The sequence below is a fragment of the Apus apus genome, chromosome 22 (genome assembly GCF_020740795.1).
Source record: "Apus apus isolate bApuApu2 chromosome 22, bApuApu2.pri.cur, whole genome shotgun sequence".
Lineage (NCBI taxonomy): Eukaryota > Metazoa > Chordata > Aves > Apodiformes > Apodidae > Apus > Apus apus.
In genome coordinates, this window is record NC_067303.1 from 133763 (window position 1) to 154545 (window position 20783).

The following is a 20783-nucleotide window of genomic DNA, read 5'->3' on the forward strand; positions in this document are numbered from 1 at the left end:
TTTGAATTTCTGTTTCCGATGTGCAGACCACGGCCAGGCAGCAACAATAGGGCTCGGAAAAGGATGGAGACCACCCGGGGGGGGGGCAGGATGACGTCAGGACTCCTTTGACTATAGCTGCTCCCACCCTCCTGGTGACGTCACCCTTCCTCCCCTGCGCGTGCGCTTCGCATCTCTGCCCCCTCACCTACCCCCCTGGAGCTGCGCGGAGGATGCGGGGCTGCAGGTGGATGCGGAGCGGGGGGGGGGGGGTGTGTGTTACGGGGTGCCGCGGAGCGGGGAGGGAAGGGGTGCAGTGGTGGGGGGCACGGGGGTACACGTGCTGGATTTTGAGGTGTGCCCGGGGGGGTTCACGCTGAAGAAGGTGCAGGGCGGGACGGGACGGGGGAGATGTTGCGGTCCAGCAGCGCGGGGGAGGTTCGGGCACCCCTGGGGGAGCGTACACGGGGGGAGGGGGCGCAGGGGGGTGCGTCGGGATCGCGTCGTTTTGGTGCGTAGTGGATAACGCTGGCATTGCGGAGTGCGGGGAAGGGATTTTTGGGGGTGCATCGTGGTGCAGGGTCTGGGTGCGTGCGAGGGGGTGAAGGGGGCCGCAGAGGGGCATGGGGGGGGCGCGTTGGAGGGGGGGGCGTGGGGCGTACCTCTGACGTACGGGGGTGGGCGGGGTTGGATTTTGCGGAGCATTGATCTGCGGGCGCCTCGGTGTATTGTGGGGGGTGCCTGTGTTTGGGGGTTGGGGGAGGAGATGCTCCTCTACGCATCAGCATCCGTACACGGGTGGTGCATTGTGGGATGCGCACACCCTGCGGAGATGGGGGGATGTGCTTAGGGCGTTTTGGGGGTGTTTGAAGGGGATGCAGACACTGGGGCGTGCGGGCATAGAGCTGCACAAAGTGGGGAGCGTGCAGCTGGAAGTGCGGTGCGGGGGCGTGGAGCGCATGCATACATCCGCGTCCCCTTCTCCCCCCCACCCACTCCCCTGCACTGGGCATGCGTGCACCCTCATCTGCAACCCTCCTTGCACACCTACGCTTCTGCATGTCTGCACCCCCGGTACTTGTACGCTGCATGTACGCATGGGGTGCTGCATGTCTGCGGGGGTGCAGGCAGGCACCAGTGAGTGCACCTGCACGGCATGTGTGCACGCACCCCTTGCACACCTGCACTGTGCCCTGCGTGCAGCATACTTTGTGCACTGTGCATGCCTTCATCCTGAAGTGCACAAGCAGGGGTGTACATGCTCCCTGTGCACATGTGGGTGGGATGGCTTCCTGTGTGCACAGGCTGAGTGCTGCAGATTGCCCAGTGCTGCACACGTGTGGGTGTGGAGGTGCATGTGTGCACAGGGCATGCAGACATGCTGCACGTGTGCCCGGCAGTGCTCAAAGCCCCAGTCTGGGGGGGGGTTCTCCCCAAAGCTGCAGCGTTTCTGCTCTCCTCTCCAGGGGAAGGGAGCCAGGTGCTGGGTGAGGGGACTGGGGTAGCGGCACCTCTACTGGGCTAGTACTGCCTTACTACTATCTTAATACTTGCTTCTATGAGGCTACTGCTAAGATATTGCCAGGATGCTCTCAGTAACTTCGTGAGGGAGTAGTGAGATGCTATCAAGACACAGCTGAGATACTCTAAGGATACTACTGGGATACTACTAAGATTCTCAAAGGAATTTACTGAACTGCTGTTTGCAGACAGCACTGAAGGCACACTGAGAATGGCACTGAGATACTTTCAGGATATTATATGGATGCTACTGGGATACTGCTAGAACATTCCTAAGGTACTACAAGAGCAGTACCAGGATGCCACCAGGACTCTGCTAAGACACTTCCAGTGTCTCTTCCCAGAGTTGATACTGAGATACTGTTCTGAAGGTACCTCTGGAGCAGTGCTAACACACCAGCAGGGTACTCTCAGGATGCTACAACAGAAACAGTGAAGTTGCTTTCAGCATAGTAACATGGTGCTAAGATTATACCTGGATATTACATTGCAGTACCAAGATACTATCAGAACACTACTAAGGTAACAGCTATATACCATTACACCACTTAGGGTCCTATCAGGACCCTGCTTATATACTACTGTGATATTATCAGGGCACTGTTAGGATGTAAACAGGAAGCTATGGGGACATTCTTGATGCAGGATAAGGATACTCCTACCTGTGCTACTAGAACATAAGGGCAATGCTGAGGTATTCAGTGGCTGCTCCTAGGATAGTCTCAGCATAGCACAAAGGTACTACCAGGATGTTGCTAATACAACCAGTATACTCCAACAATACCACTGATACTTTCACAATACTATAGAGGCATTCCTAAGATACTACTGCTAAGGGTCATTACTAGGATACTACTAAGATAATATCAAGGTACTACTGTCATATTCTCAGCATATTATCACAACACTGTTAAGGTACCATCAGGACAGTACTCATTTTTTAGTAGGATGCTATCAGGATGCTAGTAGAATATCGATAGGTTGCTTCTAAGATACTACAAGGGCACTAGAATAGCTAGTGGTAAGATATTACTGGGATACTACCAGGGCAGCTTTTAAACTTCTGGGGTACTGTCAGCACATTACTGATACTAGTATGATACTTTCAGGCCACCACTAAGGTAGCAGTGATATTGTAAGAGGTTACTACAGAGATGCTACCAGTTCAGTAAAAAAGGTAGTATACTATCAGGATAGCACTGAGACACTTTTGGGCTATTATCAACACTTTGTTGCTGCTATCAAAGTACTACTACTGTAATGTGAGGATAGCAGCATACTTCTATAGTGCTGCTAAGATGTATTGAAGACAGTACAAAGGTGCTGTTGGAATACTACTGGTTCTATAATAGACCTGTCAGTAGAGTTTCAGCCAGCATAGGAGCTCTGGTGTTCTAACTTGTGAGTATCCCAGTGCCTCACAGGCTTAGCCTCTCCCTGCAGCTAAGGCAGCACGTTGGCATTGAGGAGTATGGAGGCACCCCTGGTGAGCCTGGAGGAGGAGTTCGAGGATGGGCCTGGGGATGATGGGGAAACCCCACAGCGCACCACGGACCCAGCATTGGCTGAGCTGGAGAGCTTTTCGGCTGAGATGATGAGCTTCAAGTCAATGGAGGACCTGGTGCAGGAGTTTGATGAGAAGCTCACTGTCTGCTTCCGCAACTATGATGCAGCCACCGAGGGCCTGGCTCCCGTGCGGGGGCATCTCCAGGCACAGGAGGAAGAGGAGCGCCTCCAGGATGAGGAGTGAGTAAGGTCCCCTACTCTTGGGGGCACATAATTCCTCACACATCTGTAAAATCCACACCCCCCCCATACAAAATGGCTCCCAGCATTGCAGCTTGGTGATGCCACATATCATAGTGGTGTAGAAACCTGTGAGTAAGCCCCCTCACAGCCTGTGTGACTCCTTGCACCCTTGCAAGACTTCCCTGACTGGCTCCCTGAATTGTGACATGGTCATAGACCATGTCAAGAGTAGTGCTGTAGTATCCTATGAGTAAGGACCCCTTCAGGTTCTGCGTGCTGCTGTGTATGCTAGCAGGGTCCACCCTGCATGGAGCTCAGCCCCCTGCATCACAGTGTAGTCATGCAGCAGCCTGGAGTAGCTATGTAGGATCCTTGGGGCAGCTATGTATTATCCTACAAGTAGGCCACCCTTGGGCCCTGAGTAATGAGTGATGGTAATGAGCTACACCCCCTCCTACAGCATGCAGCCCATCCTGGCCCATTGCAGTGTGGTTGTGTAGCACATCGGAGTAGCAGTGTAGGATACAATGAGTAGCACCCCTCTGGAGCCTATTTCACCTCCTTGCATGCTTGCATGATCTCCACCACATGGAAATCGGCCTCCTGCAGCACCTTGGAGTAGCGCTGTAGCATACTTCAACTGGCTGTATAGTATCCTTGGAGTAGCTGCGTGGCATCTTATGAGGAGGCACAGCAGGATACCCCATTTAGCATTGTGGGGGATCACGATGGTGTCAGTCTATGTGAGGAGATGCCCAGAGAGGGGTGAGTGTAAACCTGGAGTAAGGTGTGAGTAGAGTTTAGCTTCCTGCTCGCATTGTGCAAGCTCCTCATCGAGCCAGGGAGCAGGCAGTTTGGGTCAAAGCCCTCCACCCGGGCCCTGTGGTCCTGCCACAGGACAGTGGCATTTGCATTAAGCTGGAAATTTCCATTTTAACCCTTTTTTTTTTCTTTTACAGGCAATGCCATTTTTTTGCCCAAATTTGTGTGGGTTTTTTGCAGCAATGTTTATACATTAACTTTGGTTTACTTTGGTGTGTTTAATTTGGATTATTGCCCAGGTCACCATTCCTAATATTCTTCTTCACCATGCAAAACAGTTGGTTTCAACCCCAAAGCCCCCAAATCTCATCTCTTTGCTTCGCTTTCTTTTTTTCTTTTTCTTTTTCTTTTTCTTTTCCTTTTTCTTTTTCTTCTTCTTTTTCTTCTTCTTTTTCTTTTTTCTTTTTCTTTTTCTTTTTCTTTTTCTTTTTCTTTTTCTTTTTCTTTTTCTTTTTCTTTTTCTTTTTCTTTTTCTTTTTCTTTTTCTTTTTCTTTTTCTTTTTCTTTTTCTTTTTCTTTTTCTTTTCCTTTTTCTTTTTCTTTTTCTTTCCTCTCCTCTCTTCTGCTGTCTCCTGTCTCCTGTCTCCTTTTTCTTCTCCAACCCACTGAGGCTGAAATGCTTTTCAGAATTGGCCAAACTGATCATTTTTCAGAGAAAAAAGACTTTTGGCTGGGGCCCAGGAGCGCCGCGCTGTCGCCGGCAGCCACTTTGTGCCACTTATTGTGGCTTTTTTTGGGTCAGTTTGGGCAAAACAGGGTTTGTTGCAGTTTTTTTCTCCTTGAATGCACCCTGTGTGCAGGGCGGGGGATGGGCTGAGGCCTAAAAAATGCTGCATTTCCATCATTATTAACCAATTCTGGCCATAATTAACCCAGAAATCTGCTGCCTGACTGACCCTGAGGGGTGCTGGCCCTTTAAGAGTGAAAAAAAACCCACCAGTCTGGGGGGACTAATATTTTTTTTCCTTATTTGCTGTGTTTTTGTTAAAAATGGGAATATAAGGGTGTTGGGTTTTTTTATGTGGGCATTTCTGGTTGTTCATTTGGGAAATTTGCAATTTTCCGGGGAATCCAGGCGAGGTAAATATCCAAAAAAGAGTGGTTGGGGTTGTGTGAGGTTTTGGGATCATTTAGGGGGAATCCACTTTTCCACCTTTTTCCACCTTTTTCCCCATTCGTTCCTCCTTTGTTCTTATATTTTCTCTTTTTGCCCTTTATGCTTTCCCCCCTTTTTTCCATTTTCCTCCTTTTACCTCTTTTCCTCCTTCCCCTAATTCCTGTTTTCCCATCTTTTTCTCTCCCCCTTTTTCCCTTCTTTCCTCCTTTTCTCCCTTTTTCCTTATTTTCCCCCTTTCCATTTTTTCTCCTTGTTTTCTCCTCTCTATTTTCCATTTTTCCCCTTCTTCCTCTTTTTTCCCTTTTCCCTCTCTCCCCTTTTTTCCTTTTCCCCCTTTGCCCCCCCTTTTTTCCATTTTTTCCCCATTTTTTTCATCTTTTTTGCTCTTTCCCCCCCTTTTTCAACTTTTTTCCCCAATTTTCCTTTCCCCTCCCTCCTTCCCCATTTTGCCCCTTTTTCACCTCTTTACAACTCCCCCCCCCGCCCCTTTTTCCTCTATTCACCTTCCCCTGCGCAACTCTTTTGGGCTGAAATTGGTAAAATTTGGTCCAGCCCCGCAGTGGACAATTGAACACCACAATTGTGGTACAAAGGAGGGGAACAAGCACAGGGGAGGGCAGTTTTGGGGTGTTTCAGTGCATTTTGGGGTGTATCGGTGCATTTTGGCATATTTTTGAGCAGTTTTGGGGTGATTTGGGGCAGTTTTGGGGTTGTTTCCAGGTGTTTCAGAGCTGCATTTTGGGAGACTTTGGGGTGTTCTGGCAGGTTTCAGGGCATCACAACTGGGGTTTTTTGGGTGTTTTGGTTTGTTTAATTTCAGAGCAGCACTTTTGGATGTTCCAGGGCCGTGTTTTGGGGTGTTTCAAGGAAATTCTGGGGTGTTTTAGGGCAATATTAGGGTGTTCAGGGCAGTTTGGGGGCATTTCCGGACTGTTTCAAGGTGACAATTTGGGGTGTTTCAGGGTGGCATTTTGAGGCATTTAGGGCATTCCTGAAGCATTTTGGGGTGTTGGACAATTGAGGGGGGTGTCCTGGAGCATCACAGCAGCATTTTGGGGTGTCATGGCAGTGTTTTGATGCATTTTAGGGTCTTTCTGGGCAATTTTTAAGAACAGCATTTTGGAGTCTTTCCCAGTGGTGTTTTTGGGTGTTTGAGGGCATCCGCATGGTATTTTGAGGCACTTGAGAACTTCTTTGGGCAGTGCTTTGGGGTGTCATTTTGTAGAATTTCTAGGTGATCAAAGGTGGCATTTTGTGACATTTTGAGGCATTTCAGATTTGAGGGGTGGCAATTTGAAGCATTTCAAGGCATTTTGGGGAATTGTGGCTTTTGGGGACATTTTGGGGTGTTTCAGGATGGCTTTCTGGGGTATTTCAGGGCATTTTTGAGCTTTGGGAACTTAGGAGTATTCTGGGGTTTTCCAGGACAGCATTTTGAGGTGTTTTAGTGCCTTTCAGATGGTCTTTGGACTTTGAGGAGTTTTGCAGTGTCTCTAGGCCTTTGGGGGCATTTGAGGATGTTTTGGGGTATTTCCAGTCATCATGGTGATGTTTTGGGGTAGGATTTTGGGGCATTTCAAGGTGGTCCTTTGCGGCGTCTGGGGACATTTTGGTACATTGCAGCTGCCTTTTTAGGGGTATTTTGATGGCAATGTTTGGGGGCATCTCAAGTGCTGTGGCAGCTTTGTGGGGTACTTTGGGGTATTTCAGGGCAGCATTTGATGATGATATTTTGAGAAGTTCTGGGGTCTTCTAGGACATCATTTAGGGTAGAAAGTAGAACCCCAGGAACTACCGACCTGTCAGCCTCAGCTGTGTGCCTGGGGAGATCATGGAACAGATCCTCCCAAGAAGCTCTGACAAGGCACATAGAGGACAGGGAGGTGATTCATGACAGCCAGCATGGCTTCACCAAGGGCACGTCCTGCCTGACCAACCTAGTGGCTTTCTACAATGGAGTGACTATCTCAGTGGACAAGGGAAGAGCTACACATGTCATCTATCTGGACTTCTGCAAGGCCTTTGACACAGTCCCCCACAACATCCTTCTCTCTAAGTTGGAAAGATACAGATTTGATGGGTGGACTGTTCAGTGAATAAGGAAAGTATAAGGAAATAAATAAGGAAATAAGGAAAGAACAAGTTGTTGGAACAAGTCCTGTGAAGGGCCACAAAAATGATCTGAAGGCTGGAGCAGCTCTCCTATGGAGACAGGCTGAGAGGGATGAGATTGTTCAGACTGGAGAGGAGTAGTCTCTGAGAAGACCTTATAGTGACCTTGCAGTGTCTGAAGGGGCTCCAGGACAGCTGGAGAGGGAGTGTTTACAAGGGTGTGTGCGATAGGACAAGGAGCAATGGCCTTAAACTAGAGCAGGAGAGATTTAAGTAAGACATTAGGAAGTTCTTTACAGTGAGGATGGTGAAGCACTGGAACAGGTTGTTGAGAGAGGTGGTAGAGGTCCCCTCCCTGGAAACATTCAGAGTCAGGCTCGATGAGGCTCTGAGCAACCTGATCTAGTTAAAAAGGTCCCTGCTCACTGCAGGAGAGGCTGGACTAGCTGACCTTTAAAGAAAGTCCCTTCCAATCCCACACATTCTATCGTTCTATGATCAGTTGGGGTCTTCTAGAACATCATCTGGGGTCTTCTGGGGCAGCATCTGAGATATTTTCAGACATCATGTGAGGTCTTCTAGGGCAGCATTTGAGGTGTTCTTGGATGGTTTGGTCATCTCAGTTTTGTTTTTGGACATTTTGGAGGCATTTCAGGGTGTTCCAAGGCTGCATTTTGGGTTGTTTTGAGGCCTTTGGCATGCCCATTTGGGATGGCTTTCTGGGAGACACCATTTTGGGATCACCACTCACCACCCACCTCCCCACAGGGTCTGGGATGCTCTAACTGATGGCTTCACCCCCCGGGGCTCCCCCCGACCCTGGCTGCTCCCTGGGGCTGAGGCCCCCAACGGCACCGACCCCCAGGTAGGGCTGTGCCCCCCCCCTTGGCTCTCCTGTCCCTGCATGACCCCCTGGCAATGCTAGTCAGCTGTCAGCCTGTCCCAAGGCTCAGCAACCATCAAACTACCCACAAATGGTATTTTTGGGATGTCCACATTCTAGGGTGAAATCACACTGAAATGGGCAAGCTGAAATGTTTGGCTTGGCAATCTGATCTTTGCCAGTTTGCCCCCAAGCCAACGGGGAGGTAGTGTATTTTGGGGGGTCGAGAATGGTGTTTTCTTGATCATAGTGAATTAATGCTGCAAATAACTGCAGCTGGGGTTGTGGGAAGGCTGCAAAGATGCCCCCAAATCCACTGAATTTCACCCATTTGGGTGTTAACACATCCTGGTGCTGAAGGGGAGAGAGAAAGTCAATTTCTTGGGTTATTTTCTGCTAAAAAGGTGAAATAACTGTGAAAGGTGGTAAAATAGATGTCTCCCCGTCCAGCATCTCCATCCATCACCTCTCTATCAGTGTCCCCATCAAGTGTCTCCATCTGACCTCTTCCTCATTCAGCATCATCATCCATCGTCTCTCCATTCAGTGTCACCATTCAGTATATTAATCCAAACACCTCTTCAACATCTCCATCCAATATACCTGTACTTCTCCCTGTTCAACTTCCTAGCCTTCTGTCTCCACCCAACAACTCTCTGTTTAACACCTCCGTCAATCCCCTTGCAAGACCTCCACATCCAGTGCTTCCCTGTCCATCTCTCTCTCCATCTCCAGCATCCCTGTGCAAAGTCCCATCCAACATCACTGTCCAACATTTCCCCATCCACCATTTCTATCTGTCTCTATCCACTGTCTGTGTCCAACATCTTTCCATCCAATGTTCCCATCCAGTCCCCAGTATCTCCATCCAACATTTCAATCCAATGTCTCTATCGAACATCCCCATCCAACATCTTCATCCAGTGCCCTCATCCAGCATCTCTACATCCAGTGTCTCCATCCAACATCTCCACCCAGTACTGTCATTCAACATCTCCCTATCCAGTGTATCCCTGTCCAGTGTCCCCATCCATGTCTCCTTCTGATATCTCCCCATGCCAACCCCCTGCCCCATGCAGTGTGTCCCCATGAGCTGTGATTCCCTGGTGGCTCACCCTGTGCCAGGGCCATGCCTGGGGCTATGCCTGGGCTGGGCCTGTGGTGCCACCAAGGGTGCCCAGCCTTTGTCTCCTGCAGCTCTGCGAGAAGGAGGAGGAGGAGCTCACTGAGAGGAGTGAGCAGGACTCAGGCATCAATGAGGAGCCGCTACTGACAGCGGAACAGGTACACAGGCCTGGTGGCAACCTGTGTGTCTGCATGTCCCCCAAAAGCTGGGCTTCAGCCTCCAGTGTGGCCTTGGCCCACCCCAGCCCCATGACCACCTGCTGACAGCACAAAAGAAGGCCAGATCCTATCACCGTGGGATGTGTGGAACATGGGTTGGGATGCAGAGGGAGGTGTGGGCTGTGGGTGATGAGGTGGGATTTTGGTGCAGATGGGAAGGTGGGGTGTGGGTGCTGGATGCAGAGGTGGAGGGTAGAGGATGGAGGGTGCAGATGGAGGTTGGAAGGTGCAGACGGAGGGCGTGGGATGCAGATGCAGGGTGCTAATGGTGGTGGAGGATGCAGAGGAGACTGGAAGGAGCCGGATCTAGCTCTGGGTGCAGAACCTGGGTGCAGCAACAGGCTAGAGCTACCCACTGGGGGTGGGTGGGCTGCAGGTGCAGGTGGAGGACACAGATGCCCTGCAGGTCATTGAGGAGCTGGAGGAGCTGATGCAGAGCTCACCCGACCCTGAGGCTGACCCCGAGGGTGATGAGGAGGAGGAGACAGAGGCTGATGCTGAGGGCGAAGGTGGGGGCACAGAGCCCATGCTGCTGCAGGAGCTCTATGCCTTCTCCCCTGCCTTGAACAACAACTGCTCCCATGAAGGTACGGCCTGCTCAGCCACGGGGGACACATTTTTGGGCCTATTCCAACCAGTTTGGACAATTGAATCCCTCCGAGGTCAGGGCTGGCTTGCTCTGGTGGTCACACACAGGTTGGCCAGGAGAGGGCTCTTGGCCAAAAGTGAAGCTCCTGGGCATCTTGCTTGTGGTATTGCTTGAAATGCCCCCAAGGCCTTGCACTAAATGTACTTTGCTGGATTTTGCCAAGTTTGCTAACTGCATTTTGCAAAGTGCATCATGCTAGTAAATGCTCCATGCCATGTGCCAGGGCCGTGCACAGCCCCTTTCCCAGGTGCACCCAGCGTCCTGCTGCCACTGCCCTGCACCTTGCAGGAGTGCCCAGTGCAGTTGGCATTTGCGGTTTCACAGAATCACAGAATGGGATTGGAAGAGACCTCTGATCATCGAGTCCAACCCTCCTGCCACAGCAGGATCAAAAACTAGAGCATATCACTCAGGCATCCAGACAGGTCTTGAAAGTCTCCAGAGGAGGAGACTCCAGAGCCTCTCTGGGCAGCCTGTCCTGGGGCTCCGTCACCCTGACAGTAAAGAAATTCTTCCTCATTTTGAGGTGGAACTTCTCATGCTCAAGTTTGAATCAATTGCCTCTCGTCCTATCACAGGGCACGAAGGGGCAGGAGATGCAGTTTGTTGATGACACTTGGCTAAAACACACAGCATGCATGGTCCTAGCTGCTGACGGTTTTCACTCCCCTGGATGCAGCAATTGCCACTAAATGCCCTGTGCAACAGGAGCTTTCCCAATTGCAGCAGGCATTTTCCTAAATCCTTGGAAAATATGGTGGTGCTTTTCACTCCTTGCATGTTGAAAGAGCACCCTGTGTGCTGCTGAGTGCCCCATGCAGCACTGAGCTGATGGCACCAGGCTCTGCTCAGTGCACTCTGGGCTCTTCAGCAGCAGCGCGGTGTCATCTGTCACCCCAGGGGTTTTGCTGCTCGCTCAGCAGAATGCCCTGATTGCACAGAACATTTCATTCACTGAACTGTGTGTGGCACCGACTGCAGCAGGCGTCTCTGTCATTGCTCTGGGCCTGTCAGTTCTGAGGCTGGGCATTGCAGTAATTGCACAATGCAATTATTTATTGGTGGGCCAGTAAATGTGCTGAGCAGCTCATTAACCATGGGATGTGTTCTACTAGTCTCAGTGTGCATTTCACTAATTGTCCCATACACTTAATTAATTGCCCATGGTGATGTGTGCTCACTTTGTCCAGGCATGCCATAAACTGGATCATCATATTTGCACCGGGAGTCTCACTAGACCATGAGTCTCCCTAGACCATGAGTCTTGCATTTTGCAAACTTCACGGTGCCTTTTGTGAACTGCAGTGCACAGCAGTGATTGCACTGGGCGTGCGACTGGTTGCCTGAGCATTTCACTAATTGCACCAGGTGTTTCACTAATTGTACCATGCATTTAATTTATGGCACTGGGCACTGCGCTTTTTGCACTTGCCCGATTGCACTGGGCATTTAAAATATTGAAGTGGATGTTTCACTAATTGCACAGGGCATTGCACTTATTACATCAGACATTTCATTTCTTGCTCCGTGCTGGCACTTACTGTTCAAGACATTACATTTCGTGAGACCCTGGCCCAGGTTGCCCAGGGAAGTTATGGCTGCCCCATTCCTTGAAGTGTTCAAGGACAGGTTGGATGGGACTTGGAGCAACCTGGTCTAGTGGGAGGTGTCCCTTCCCCTGCAGAGGGTTGGAGCTAGAAGATCTTTAGGTCCAAACCAGTCTGTGATTCTATGGTTTATTGCACCAGGCATTGCAGTAATTATAGTGAACATTTCACTAAATGCACTGTGCATTGCACTTATTGCACAGGGCCTTGCATGTATTGTACTGTATTGCAGTAATTGCACTCAGCATTTCACTAATTGCACTGGGCACTGCACATACTGCACTAGGCGTTGCACTTAGTGCACCAGTCCTTGCAGATGTTGCACTGGGCTTTGCACATCTGCACTGGACATTGCACATACTGCATTCTGCATCGCCGTGTGCACTAGGCTTTGCATGTATTGCCCCACACATGGTACTTTGTGCACCGGGGTTGCAGCGATGGCTCCGGGCAGCACTGCCCGCCTGCAAGTGTGACAACCTGTCCCGCGGAGCCGTGTCCTGACGCTGCCTGTTCCGCTCCCTGGTGTCCAGGGCTGTCCCGCCTGTCCCCCCGGGAGCTGGTGCTGGCGGCGGGGCGTGCGGAGGCGGCCAGCCGGGCTCTGTCAGCGGAGCTGGTGGCCCAGTTGGCGCGGCGGGACGAGCTGGCCTTCGAGAAGGAGGTGAAGACGGCGTTCATCGGGGCGCTGCTGGCCGTGCAGGGCGAGCAGCGGGAGCAGCGCGAGGCCGCCCGGCGTCGCCGCCGCGACCGCGGCCCCAGCACCCAGGGAGGGCGGCCCGAGCGCGGGGGGCAACTGCCACGCAAGGTGGGAACACAGCGGCCAGTGGGAAGGGATGGGGGCTGGGAATAGGGAATGGGGGACAGGGTAACGACGGATGGGAGGGGCAAGTTATGGGGGGACATGGGACTAGGGGATGAGTGATGGGGGGGTCAGGGGAGCAAGGGATGGGGGACATGAGGCAGGGACATGGTATGAGGACAAGGGATGGGGTAGAAGGGTTGGGGGGGACATGGTGACAAGGGGTGGGGGGACAAGGGATGGGGGATATGGGGCAGTGGGACAAGGGACAGGGAATGTGAGATGGAAGGACATGGGACAGGGAGGGGGTGATAGGGACTGGGTGATGGGACAGGGCAGAGGGACATGGGAGAGGCAGATGTGGGGGCATGGGGCAGGGGAACAAGGGCCAAGGGTACGTGGGATGGCAGAAAAGGGACATGAAGATGAGGGCACAGGAAATGGAGCAATAGCCATGGGAAAGGGAGACATGGAGCAAGGGGATGAGGGATGGAAGGGCATTGGATGGGATGTGGGGACAGGAGGACATGGGGGAAGGGGATAAGGGATGGGGGGACATGGATGCAAGGACAAGGGATGGGTGTTGGGGGAGGGCAGAGGGACATGGGATGGAGACTTAGGGCAGGGGGATGAGGGTTGGGGGAACATGGGACAGGAGGTGGAACAGATGGACGTAGGAAGAGGGGGTACAGGGCAGGGGGATGGGGTATGTGGGGACAGAGGGACATGCGGTAGAGGGATCAAGCACAAAGGGATCAGACAGGGACATGAGGGATGGGGGGATATGGCACTGGAGATGCAGGGATGGGGTGATGGGTGGTGGGTTGGGGCAAAGGGACATGGGACAGGGGGACATGGAAGTGTAGGAAGATAGGTTGGGGCAGATGGGAGCAGGGGGACACGGGGACAGAGGGATAGGGAGATGTGGTGGGAACGGGGTGGGGGGGAACACACTGGTGCCAGGGGTGATACTGGTGTCCCTGGGAGATGATGGGGTGACCCGCATGTCCCCAGCGCTTCAGCATGGAGGGCATCTCCAGCATCCTGCACTCCGGCCTGCGCCAGACCTTTGGCCCCACCGCCAACGAGAAGCAGGTGCTCTTTTCCCCCCAAAACCACCCAAATCCATTCCCTGTCCACACGCCCTGTCCCCCCCATACCCTGCACCTTGCAAACCCCACCGTTTTTCACCCCAAAACCCCCTTCCTGACCAGGGGTTCTTGTACAAGTTGTGTATAGTTTGTGTTGGGCTGGTTTTGCATTGTGCAATCCATTCCCTACCCCCCAAAACAGCTGCAAATTGAATGCAATGGCAGGGAAAAAAATCCTTTTGTCCCAGTTTGGGCTAATTTGCAGCAAGGTGCTGCAAAAAAAAGGCAGTTTGGTGCCATTGGGGTGGTTTGCGGGGGGGGGGCGCTGTTGGGGTTTTGGGTTGTTTTTTCTGCAGTACCTGAACACGGTGATTCCCTATGAGAAGAAAGGATCACCACCCTCCGTGGAGGATCTGCAGATGCTCACCAACAGTGAGTGCTGGCTCGTGGTGAAGTTTTGGGGTGGAATCAGCTGGTTTGCACCACCACTGAATGGTGGGTTGGGGAGGCAGGTGCACAGGTTGCATTTGGGTGCATTTTTGCAGCACAGCATCAGTCTGCTGCAGCATAGCAACACAAATGTCCATCATTGCAGTGGGGTGATTTGAGGTGCAACCACCTCAGGTGCATCATTGCAAGAAAGCCCATTTTTAGGGGGAAAGACCCGTTTTTGCAGTGCAGCAGCACTGCTGGTTCACAGCAGCACCCCTCGTTTTTGCACCCTACACAAATGTCAGTTTTTGGGGTTCTGCATTGCAGGTGCCTGGTTTGGATGCTCTCAGACCTGGTGCATTGTGGGAAACTGGCAGCGTCTCTATGGCGACTGCAGGGATGGTTTGGGGGGAAGGGACATTCTGAGGGGCTCACAGCCCCATTCTCCCTCACAGTCCTGTTTGCCATGAAGGAGGGGAATGAGAAGGTGCCCACACTGCTCACTGATTATATCCTCAAAGGTATATGCTTGTCTCCTGCACCCCCTGTGCATCCCTTTTGCCTCTGTGCCTCCACCACAGATCCCTTCTGCATCTCCCTTGCATCCCTCATGCATGCTTCTTGCATCTCCAGGGATCCTTTTTGCATCCTTGGGAATCTCCTGTGCATCCTTCTGCCTCTCCTTGCATCCTTTGTGCATCCCTTGCCCATTCCTCATGCATCTCCCTGCATCTCTTAAGCATGTCTGGTGCATCCTTTAATGATCCTCTGTGGATCCTGGGTCCATCTCCTATGCATCCTTCATGCATCTCCTGTGCATCCCGTGTCCATCTTGTGCATCACCCTGCATCCCCTTTTCTCTCTTATGCACACTTCATTGCATATCCCCTGTGCATCTTCCACTCAGTTCTTGTTCACTCTTGTGCATCCCAGTGCAAGCATCTGCATCACTGTGCACTCTCATGCATCACTGCCTGTGCTTGTGCATCATCGTGTATCCCTGCATTGTGCACACTCATGCATCATCCTGCAGCCTCAGGCACCCTCGTGCTTCCCTGCAGCCTCAGGCACCCTCGTGCATCCCTGTACACACTTGTGCATCCTCATGTTTCCCCAGGCATGCCCATGCATCATTGTGCACCTTCATGCATCCCTATATGTGCTTATAAATCATGCATCCTCCTGCATCCCCATGAACATTCATCATTGTGCATCCCTGTATGTACCTGCGTGCATCGTTGTGCATCTTCATGCACACAAGTGCATCATCATACATCATCCCTGTACGTGCTCATTCATCATCATGCATCCTCAGGTACTCATGCAGCATCATCAGCCTCTCTACTATGAAGACAGGCTGAGGGAGCTGGGGCTGTTCAGCCTAGAGAGTGCTCTGGGGAGACCTTAGAGCACCTTCCAGTGCCTGAAGGGGCTCCAGGAAAGCTGGGGAGGGGCTTTTCACCAGAGAGGGCAGTGATATGACAAGGGGCAATGGTTTTAAACTGAAAGAGGAGAGATTGAGGTTGGGCATCAGGAAATTCTTCGCCATGAGGATAGGAAGGCACTGGAACAGGTAGCCTGGGGAGGTTGTTGATGCCCCCTCCCTGGAGGTGTTGAAGGGCAGGTTGGATGAGGCTTGTGCAGCCTGGTCTGGTGGGAAGCAGGGAAGTTGGAACCTTGTCATCTTTAAGGTCCTTTCCAACCTTCACCATTCTGTGATTCTATGATTCTATGATCATGCATCCCCAGGGACTCTCATGCATCCCTGTGCACACTTCTGCATCACTGTGCACCTTCATGCATTCCTGTACTTGCCCAGGAAGCACTGCATCCTCATGTATCTCCTTGTACTCATACACTCTTGTGCATACTCGTGCCCTGTGCACCTCCATTCACCCTTGGATGTGCTCGTGCACCATCGTGCATCCTCCTGCCCCCCAGTGCCCACTCTTCCCCTCTCTCTTTGCAGTGCTCTGCCCAACCTGATGCGGTGCTGCCCTTGCACCCTCACCCCAATGCTCCCCAAAAACGGGGCCAAACCCAAGGAAAATGGATCGCCCGTGGCCCCTCCACAGCCCTGCCCTGCACTTGTACCCCCCTTTGCACAGCTGGAAAATAAATAATTCGTTTCATTAATTAAGCAACCGGGCTCTGGCGTCTCCATCCCCTGCTTGCCACCTTGTTTTGCAACTTTTTGATAGAAAAATGCACATTTTTGGAGGTGAAAAATATGGATGAGGACTTTGCTGCTGTACTCATGAATATGCAGGATTCTATAAAATATGCAAATTTCTGTCTAATGAGCTGCTGGGAGCTGGCTGTGCTGCTGCAGCCAGCTGCCATCCAATGGGAAAATTCAGCCAGAAATTCCATTTTGAGGTGATTTTTCCCATTTTCCACTGCTCCACAGCCCCCTTTTCTGCTAAAAAAAAATGCAAAATTCACTGTTTCCTCCAAAAAAACAACCTATTATTTAGCACTGGCTCATTAAGGAATGGGGGAGAGGGTGCTTCCATTTTGGGGAGATTTACTCAGTTTGGGTGTTTGTCACACATTTTTGGGGGACAGCTCTGAATCTGGGGGCGGTCACTGCTCATTTTTGGTGAACAGCCTCCATTTTGGAGGCAAATTAAGCCATTTTTGGGGAAATATCTTGTTTTGGGGAGTTTTAAGGAGGATGGCTAGTTTGGGAGAACATCATTTTGGGTGAACATCACTCATTTTGGAGAGTGTTGCTCATTTTGGGGGAGAATTGCACATCTTGGGGAAACATTTTAGGGAGCATCATGGTTTTGAGAAGGTCATTTTTGGGGGGCATCACTCAAAAAAACCCCAATTATATTGGAGGAACACCCCTCATCTTGGGGAAAGACCACTTTTTTGGGGAAACACTTCAATTTAGGGGAGCACTTCTAATTCTTTGGGGGGCGTAAGACATTTTGGGAGACCATCACCCATTTTGTGGTGGGTCACTCCTTTTTGGAGAATGTAACCCATGTTGGTAGACCATCATTCATTTTAGGGAAAATCCCTCGTTTCTTGAGAATGTAATTAGTTTGGAGAGAGAATCACTCATTTTGAGGTGAGCATCACTCAGAGGAGAATCACTCATTTTTGGAGAATGTAACTCATTTTGGGGATAAATCCCATCTTATTGAAGAATAAAACTTAATTTTGGGGAAGAAATACACAATTTGAGGGACAATCACCTTTTGGAGAACGTAACTCATTTAGAGGTGAGCATCACTCATGTTAGGTGTGTGTGCCTCATTTTTGGGGGAGCATCACTTTCATTATGGGGTAGAATCACTCGTTTTTGGAGAATGTAACTCATTTTAGAGTGCGGATCACTCATTTTAGTGGAGAATCACTAATTTTTTGAAGACTACCACTCATTTTGGGGAAGAATCACACATTTTGGGGGGTATTTGCCCCTCTTGGGTACCATTCTTACTCTTTTGGAGAGCATCATCCATTTTTCGAGAACATAATTAATTTTGGGGTGAGCATAATTTATTTTAGGGGAGGGTGTAAGATTTTTGGGGTGTATCACTCATTTTGGGTTAAAATCACATGGGGGCTCTTTTTTTTTAAGGAGAGAGTGTAACTTATTTTGGAGGTTAGCATCACTTTTGGAAGTCCAAATCCTATTTGCATCACATCACTCCATCGCAGACTTGGCTCAATTCACCCATTTTGCAGGCTGACTCACCTGTTTGAGGGGAGTTTTGCCCATTTGGGGGGCTTATTCATCCATTTTGGGGGGTTATTCATCCATTTTGAGACTTCTCCAGCCACAGGAAGAAGCTGCCAATAAAATACAGCTGTGAAACCTCATCTTGTATCAGTTTATAATAATGGCCATGAATTAATACTAAATCACAATGAGTCCTTTATGAAATTACAGATTACATTCATGCCAGATCACTGTTGAAAAACAGGCTTTTTTTGCCCATTGCATCACTCATTATTTTTCTTCCCTGGCTGCCATTTGTGGGGTTTATTTCTGAACTCCTCAAGAGCCAAAAAATAAGGACAAAACCAGCAAAAAATGGCAAAAAAAAAAATCCAAATATCCTTCTTACAGAAACCTGCAGTTACAGGAGGAACCTGCAGAAGAAAATTCCTTTATTATTTTTGCCCCATGTCACACGGGTTTGCTTTTGCATTTCTCCCCATGCCACATTTTAAGGCAAAATTTGCCCTTTTTCTTGCATTTAAAAAAACCAACAGAACAACCCAAAATACATGGTTGTTTTTTTTTTCAGAACCACCCTCCCCCGCAGCTCCTTTGGGGTAAAAGTCCCACACATTTTCCCACACAATATCAGGGAGAAACCATCTTCCCAACAACAATGTTGAAATGTTGAATTTCATTCTGCCTGGGTGAATCTTGGGGGTCACCATTCAATTCTGGGTAAAAATATGTATTTTTTTAAACCTATTTTTTCCTGATTCGGTGCCAAAAGGCCCTGGGAAAGTCTTGCTCCCAGCAGCCTTTGCCCCAGCTCTGCGTCCAGTCTCAGTCCTTATGGGCAAGGATGGGATTTTTTTCTAGATTCAACGGGTTTTACCACATAAATTAAAGGATTCTGGATTTCCTCCCTTGTTCAGGAAGTTGAGTCCGGAGTCACCAAATGGAGCTAAAAGGGGGAAGTTTGGTCAATCCAGTGGGTCAAAAGCACAAAACCTTCCTCAGATCCAACCTGAAGCAGAATTTGCACTCACTGATTGTTGTTTTTTTTTCCCACGTGTTGATATTTATGCCTGTGGAACATCTTTTTTTGGGGAAAAATCCCTAAAACATCAGTCCTGGGGTTGGTTATTGGGGTTTTTTTGCACCAAGAAATCCGAGTGAGGGATGTGGTGGCCCATGGTGAAAACCCACCATTGCCCAATAGCATCTAAACATGGCCTGGGGAAAACAGCTTCCCATAAAAATCCTTTTTCTTAGCAAAAAATGGAAGGGAAAAGGAAAAAATAAGAATAAAACCTGGAAAAAATAATCTGGCCACAATATGTGCCTTGTAAACCTGTGTCCTTCACTTTCACGTGCTGATATGGTAGTCCCTGCGCTCCCACGGGCAGCCAGGGTGTCCACCAGCGCCTCCAGTTTGCGTTTTTTCACCAATTCTGTTTTTGTTCTTGCCATTTTGTGGCACTTGGGGGAGAACTCTGCTTCTGGTGTTATCACTGATTTGGGGAGGGCGTGGGAGGAGTTACTCCAGTGAGTCACTGTGGTCCAAGCCAAGGTTGGTGCTGGGCGCTGCTGGGAGGCCACCAGGCTCTTCCTCCAGCTCTTCCTCTTCTTCTTCCTCTTCCTCCATCTCATCCTCATCTTCCTCATCCTCCTCCTCTTCCTCAGTGCCGTCGAGGGAGTCGTCATGGGCTGCCAGCATGGCCTGCTGCATGGCCATGGTGGCCGTGGCTGACGAGAGGGGTTGCAGGTTGTCCATGCTGAGTGAGCCTGAAATTTAAAAAAAAAAAAAAAAAAAAAGGATTCTCCAGCTGATACAAAAAAGACCAAAAAGTGCATAAACTCAGAATAACCTTGTACCCAAATACAGCACCCTGTAGAGTGTCCCACCTGCCCCAGGCACTCCCCAAGGTCTGACCCTTAATTTTTTAGCTCATGTTATCTTCACTAAGTAACAAGAACCTCTCATAGTTTCTATGAAGCAGAAGAAATTTCGTTAATTAGATGCCCAAATCAGGCAGATCTTCTATTCACCATCTGTTCATTTCCACCCTCCTGTCCCTTCATCTTCTTTCTTCTCATCTTGTCTGGTCCATCTGCTCTTTTCACCTTCCCTTCATCTTCTGTACTGCTCCTCATTTTCATAAGCTCTCTGTTTATCATCTTATCTCATCTTATCTGTCCTCTGATCTTGATCCTCTCTACTGTCGTCTTCATTTTCATCATCTGTTCATCTTTTCATATTTTCTTCACCCATCTTGACTCATCCATCTTCCCATCTTGACGTTTTTTCGTCTTTTTTTCATTTTGTCTCCTTTCCCCTTCTCCCACTCCGCCCCCTCCCCAGCACTTCAGGAAATAGCCCAGGTGATCCCTCATTGTGGATGATCCTTGAGGGCTGTTCCTAGGCCGAGGAGATGGCAATGCTCCATTGCCAGAGCTGTTGTGATGGCCAACTGGAAGAACCTTCTTGCATGGGTCACCTCTCCAACATGTTTTCCCTCACAGGGACTTCAAGGGCTCTAGAAATCCTTAATTACCAATTAAGGTTTGTCACCGTTTGACAGTGGCTACTCTATCCAGGTTTGTCCTTACCATCAGGATTTGTCCCCGAATTGCCACCCTGCTGCTGCAGGACCCCAGTGGCAATGGAGTTGGGCCAGAACCGCTGGGTGGGCCGGTGTTGAGATTTTATTTTCTTGGCTTTGGGGGCTGGGTCTGGGTTGCTGGCGTCAAGCATTGGCTGCAGGATGCGCCGCCGGGCATTTATGAACCTTTCCAAGGAAAAGAGAGATCATTCAAGCAGCCAAGAGTCATCACACTCATACCGTTACACATTAATTTCAAGTTAAAACAATAATTCAATTAGTTTCAGTATCAAACCCTTTAAAAATTGGCTGCATCAGCCAAAAAGCTGGGGTTTTTTACCCTATTTTATTGGTGTGTGGCATGTTACACCATTGCAGCAACTTTTCCAGCTG

The 20783-nt window shown here is 50.0% G+C and overlaps 2 protein-coding genes across 15 annotated transcripts in view; one reads left to right on the top strand and one right to left on the bottom strand.

Annotated features, from left to right (window-relative positions):
- The first annotated feature begins 130 nt into the window (after nucleotides 1-130).
- Nucleotides 131-20192, top strand: FEZ1 (fasciculation and elongation protein zeta 1). 8 transcript variants are annotated; one of them, XM_051638715.1, is made up of 11 exons: nucleotides 131-226; nucleotides 2944-3246; nucleotides 8069-8165; nucleotides 9381-9467; nucleotides 9904-10114; nucleotides 12317-12588; nucleotides 13597-13677; nucleotides 14030-14105; nucleotides 14561-14626; nucleotides 15223-15420; nucleotides 16075-16245. In XM_051638715.1, exons 2-11 carry the CDS (start codon nucleotides 2972-2974, stop codon nucleotides 16089-16091), a joined length of 1380 nt encoding a protein of 459 aa, XP_051494675.1. In that variant the 5' UTR covers nucleotides 131-226; nucleotides 2944-2971; the 3' UTR covers nucleotides 16092-16245. The 8 variants fall into 8 exon arrangements, with proteins under 8 accessions (XP_051494675.1, XP_051494671.1, XP_051494674.1 ...); XM_051638711.1 differs by having other exon boundaries at nucleotides 15223-15388; XM_051638714.1 differs by having other exon boundaries at nucleotides 14060-14105; nucleotides 15223-15388.
- Nucleotides 17974-20783, bottom strand: part of PKNOX2 (PBX/knotted 1 homeobox 2) — an 89781-nt gene continuing 86971 nt past the window's right edge. For all 7 annotated transcript variants that reach the window (XM_051638726.1, XM_051638721.1, XM_051638723.1 and 4 more), the window contains 2 exons: nucleotides 20398-20576; nucleotides 17974-19572 (listed from right to left, as the gene is read on the bottom strand). In XM_051638726.1, the coding sequence (XP_051494686.1) occupies nucleotides 19325-19572; nucleotides 20398-20576 (427 nt within the window). In that variant the 3' untranslated portion in view covers nucleotides 17974-19324. The remainder of the gene's footprint in view (nucleotides 19573-20397; nucleotides 20577-20783) is intronic.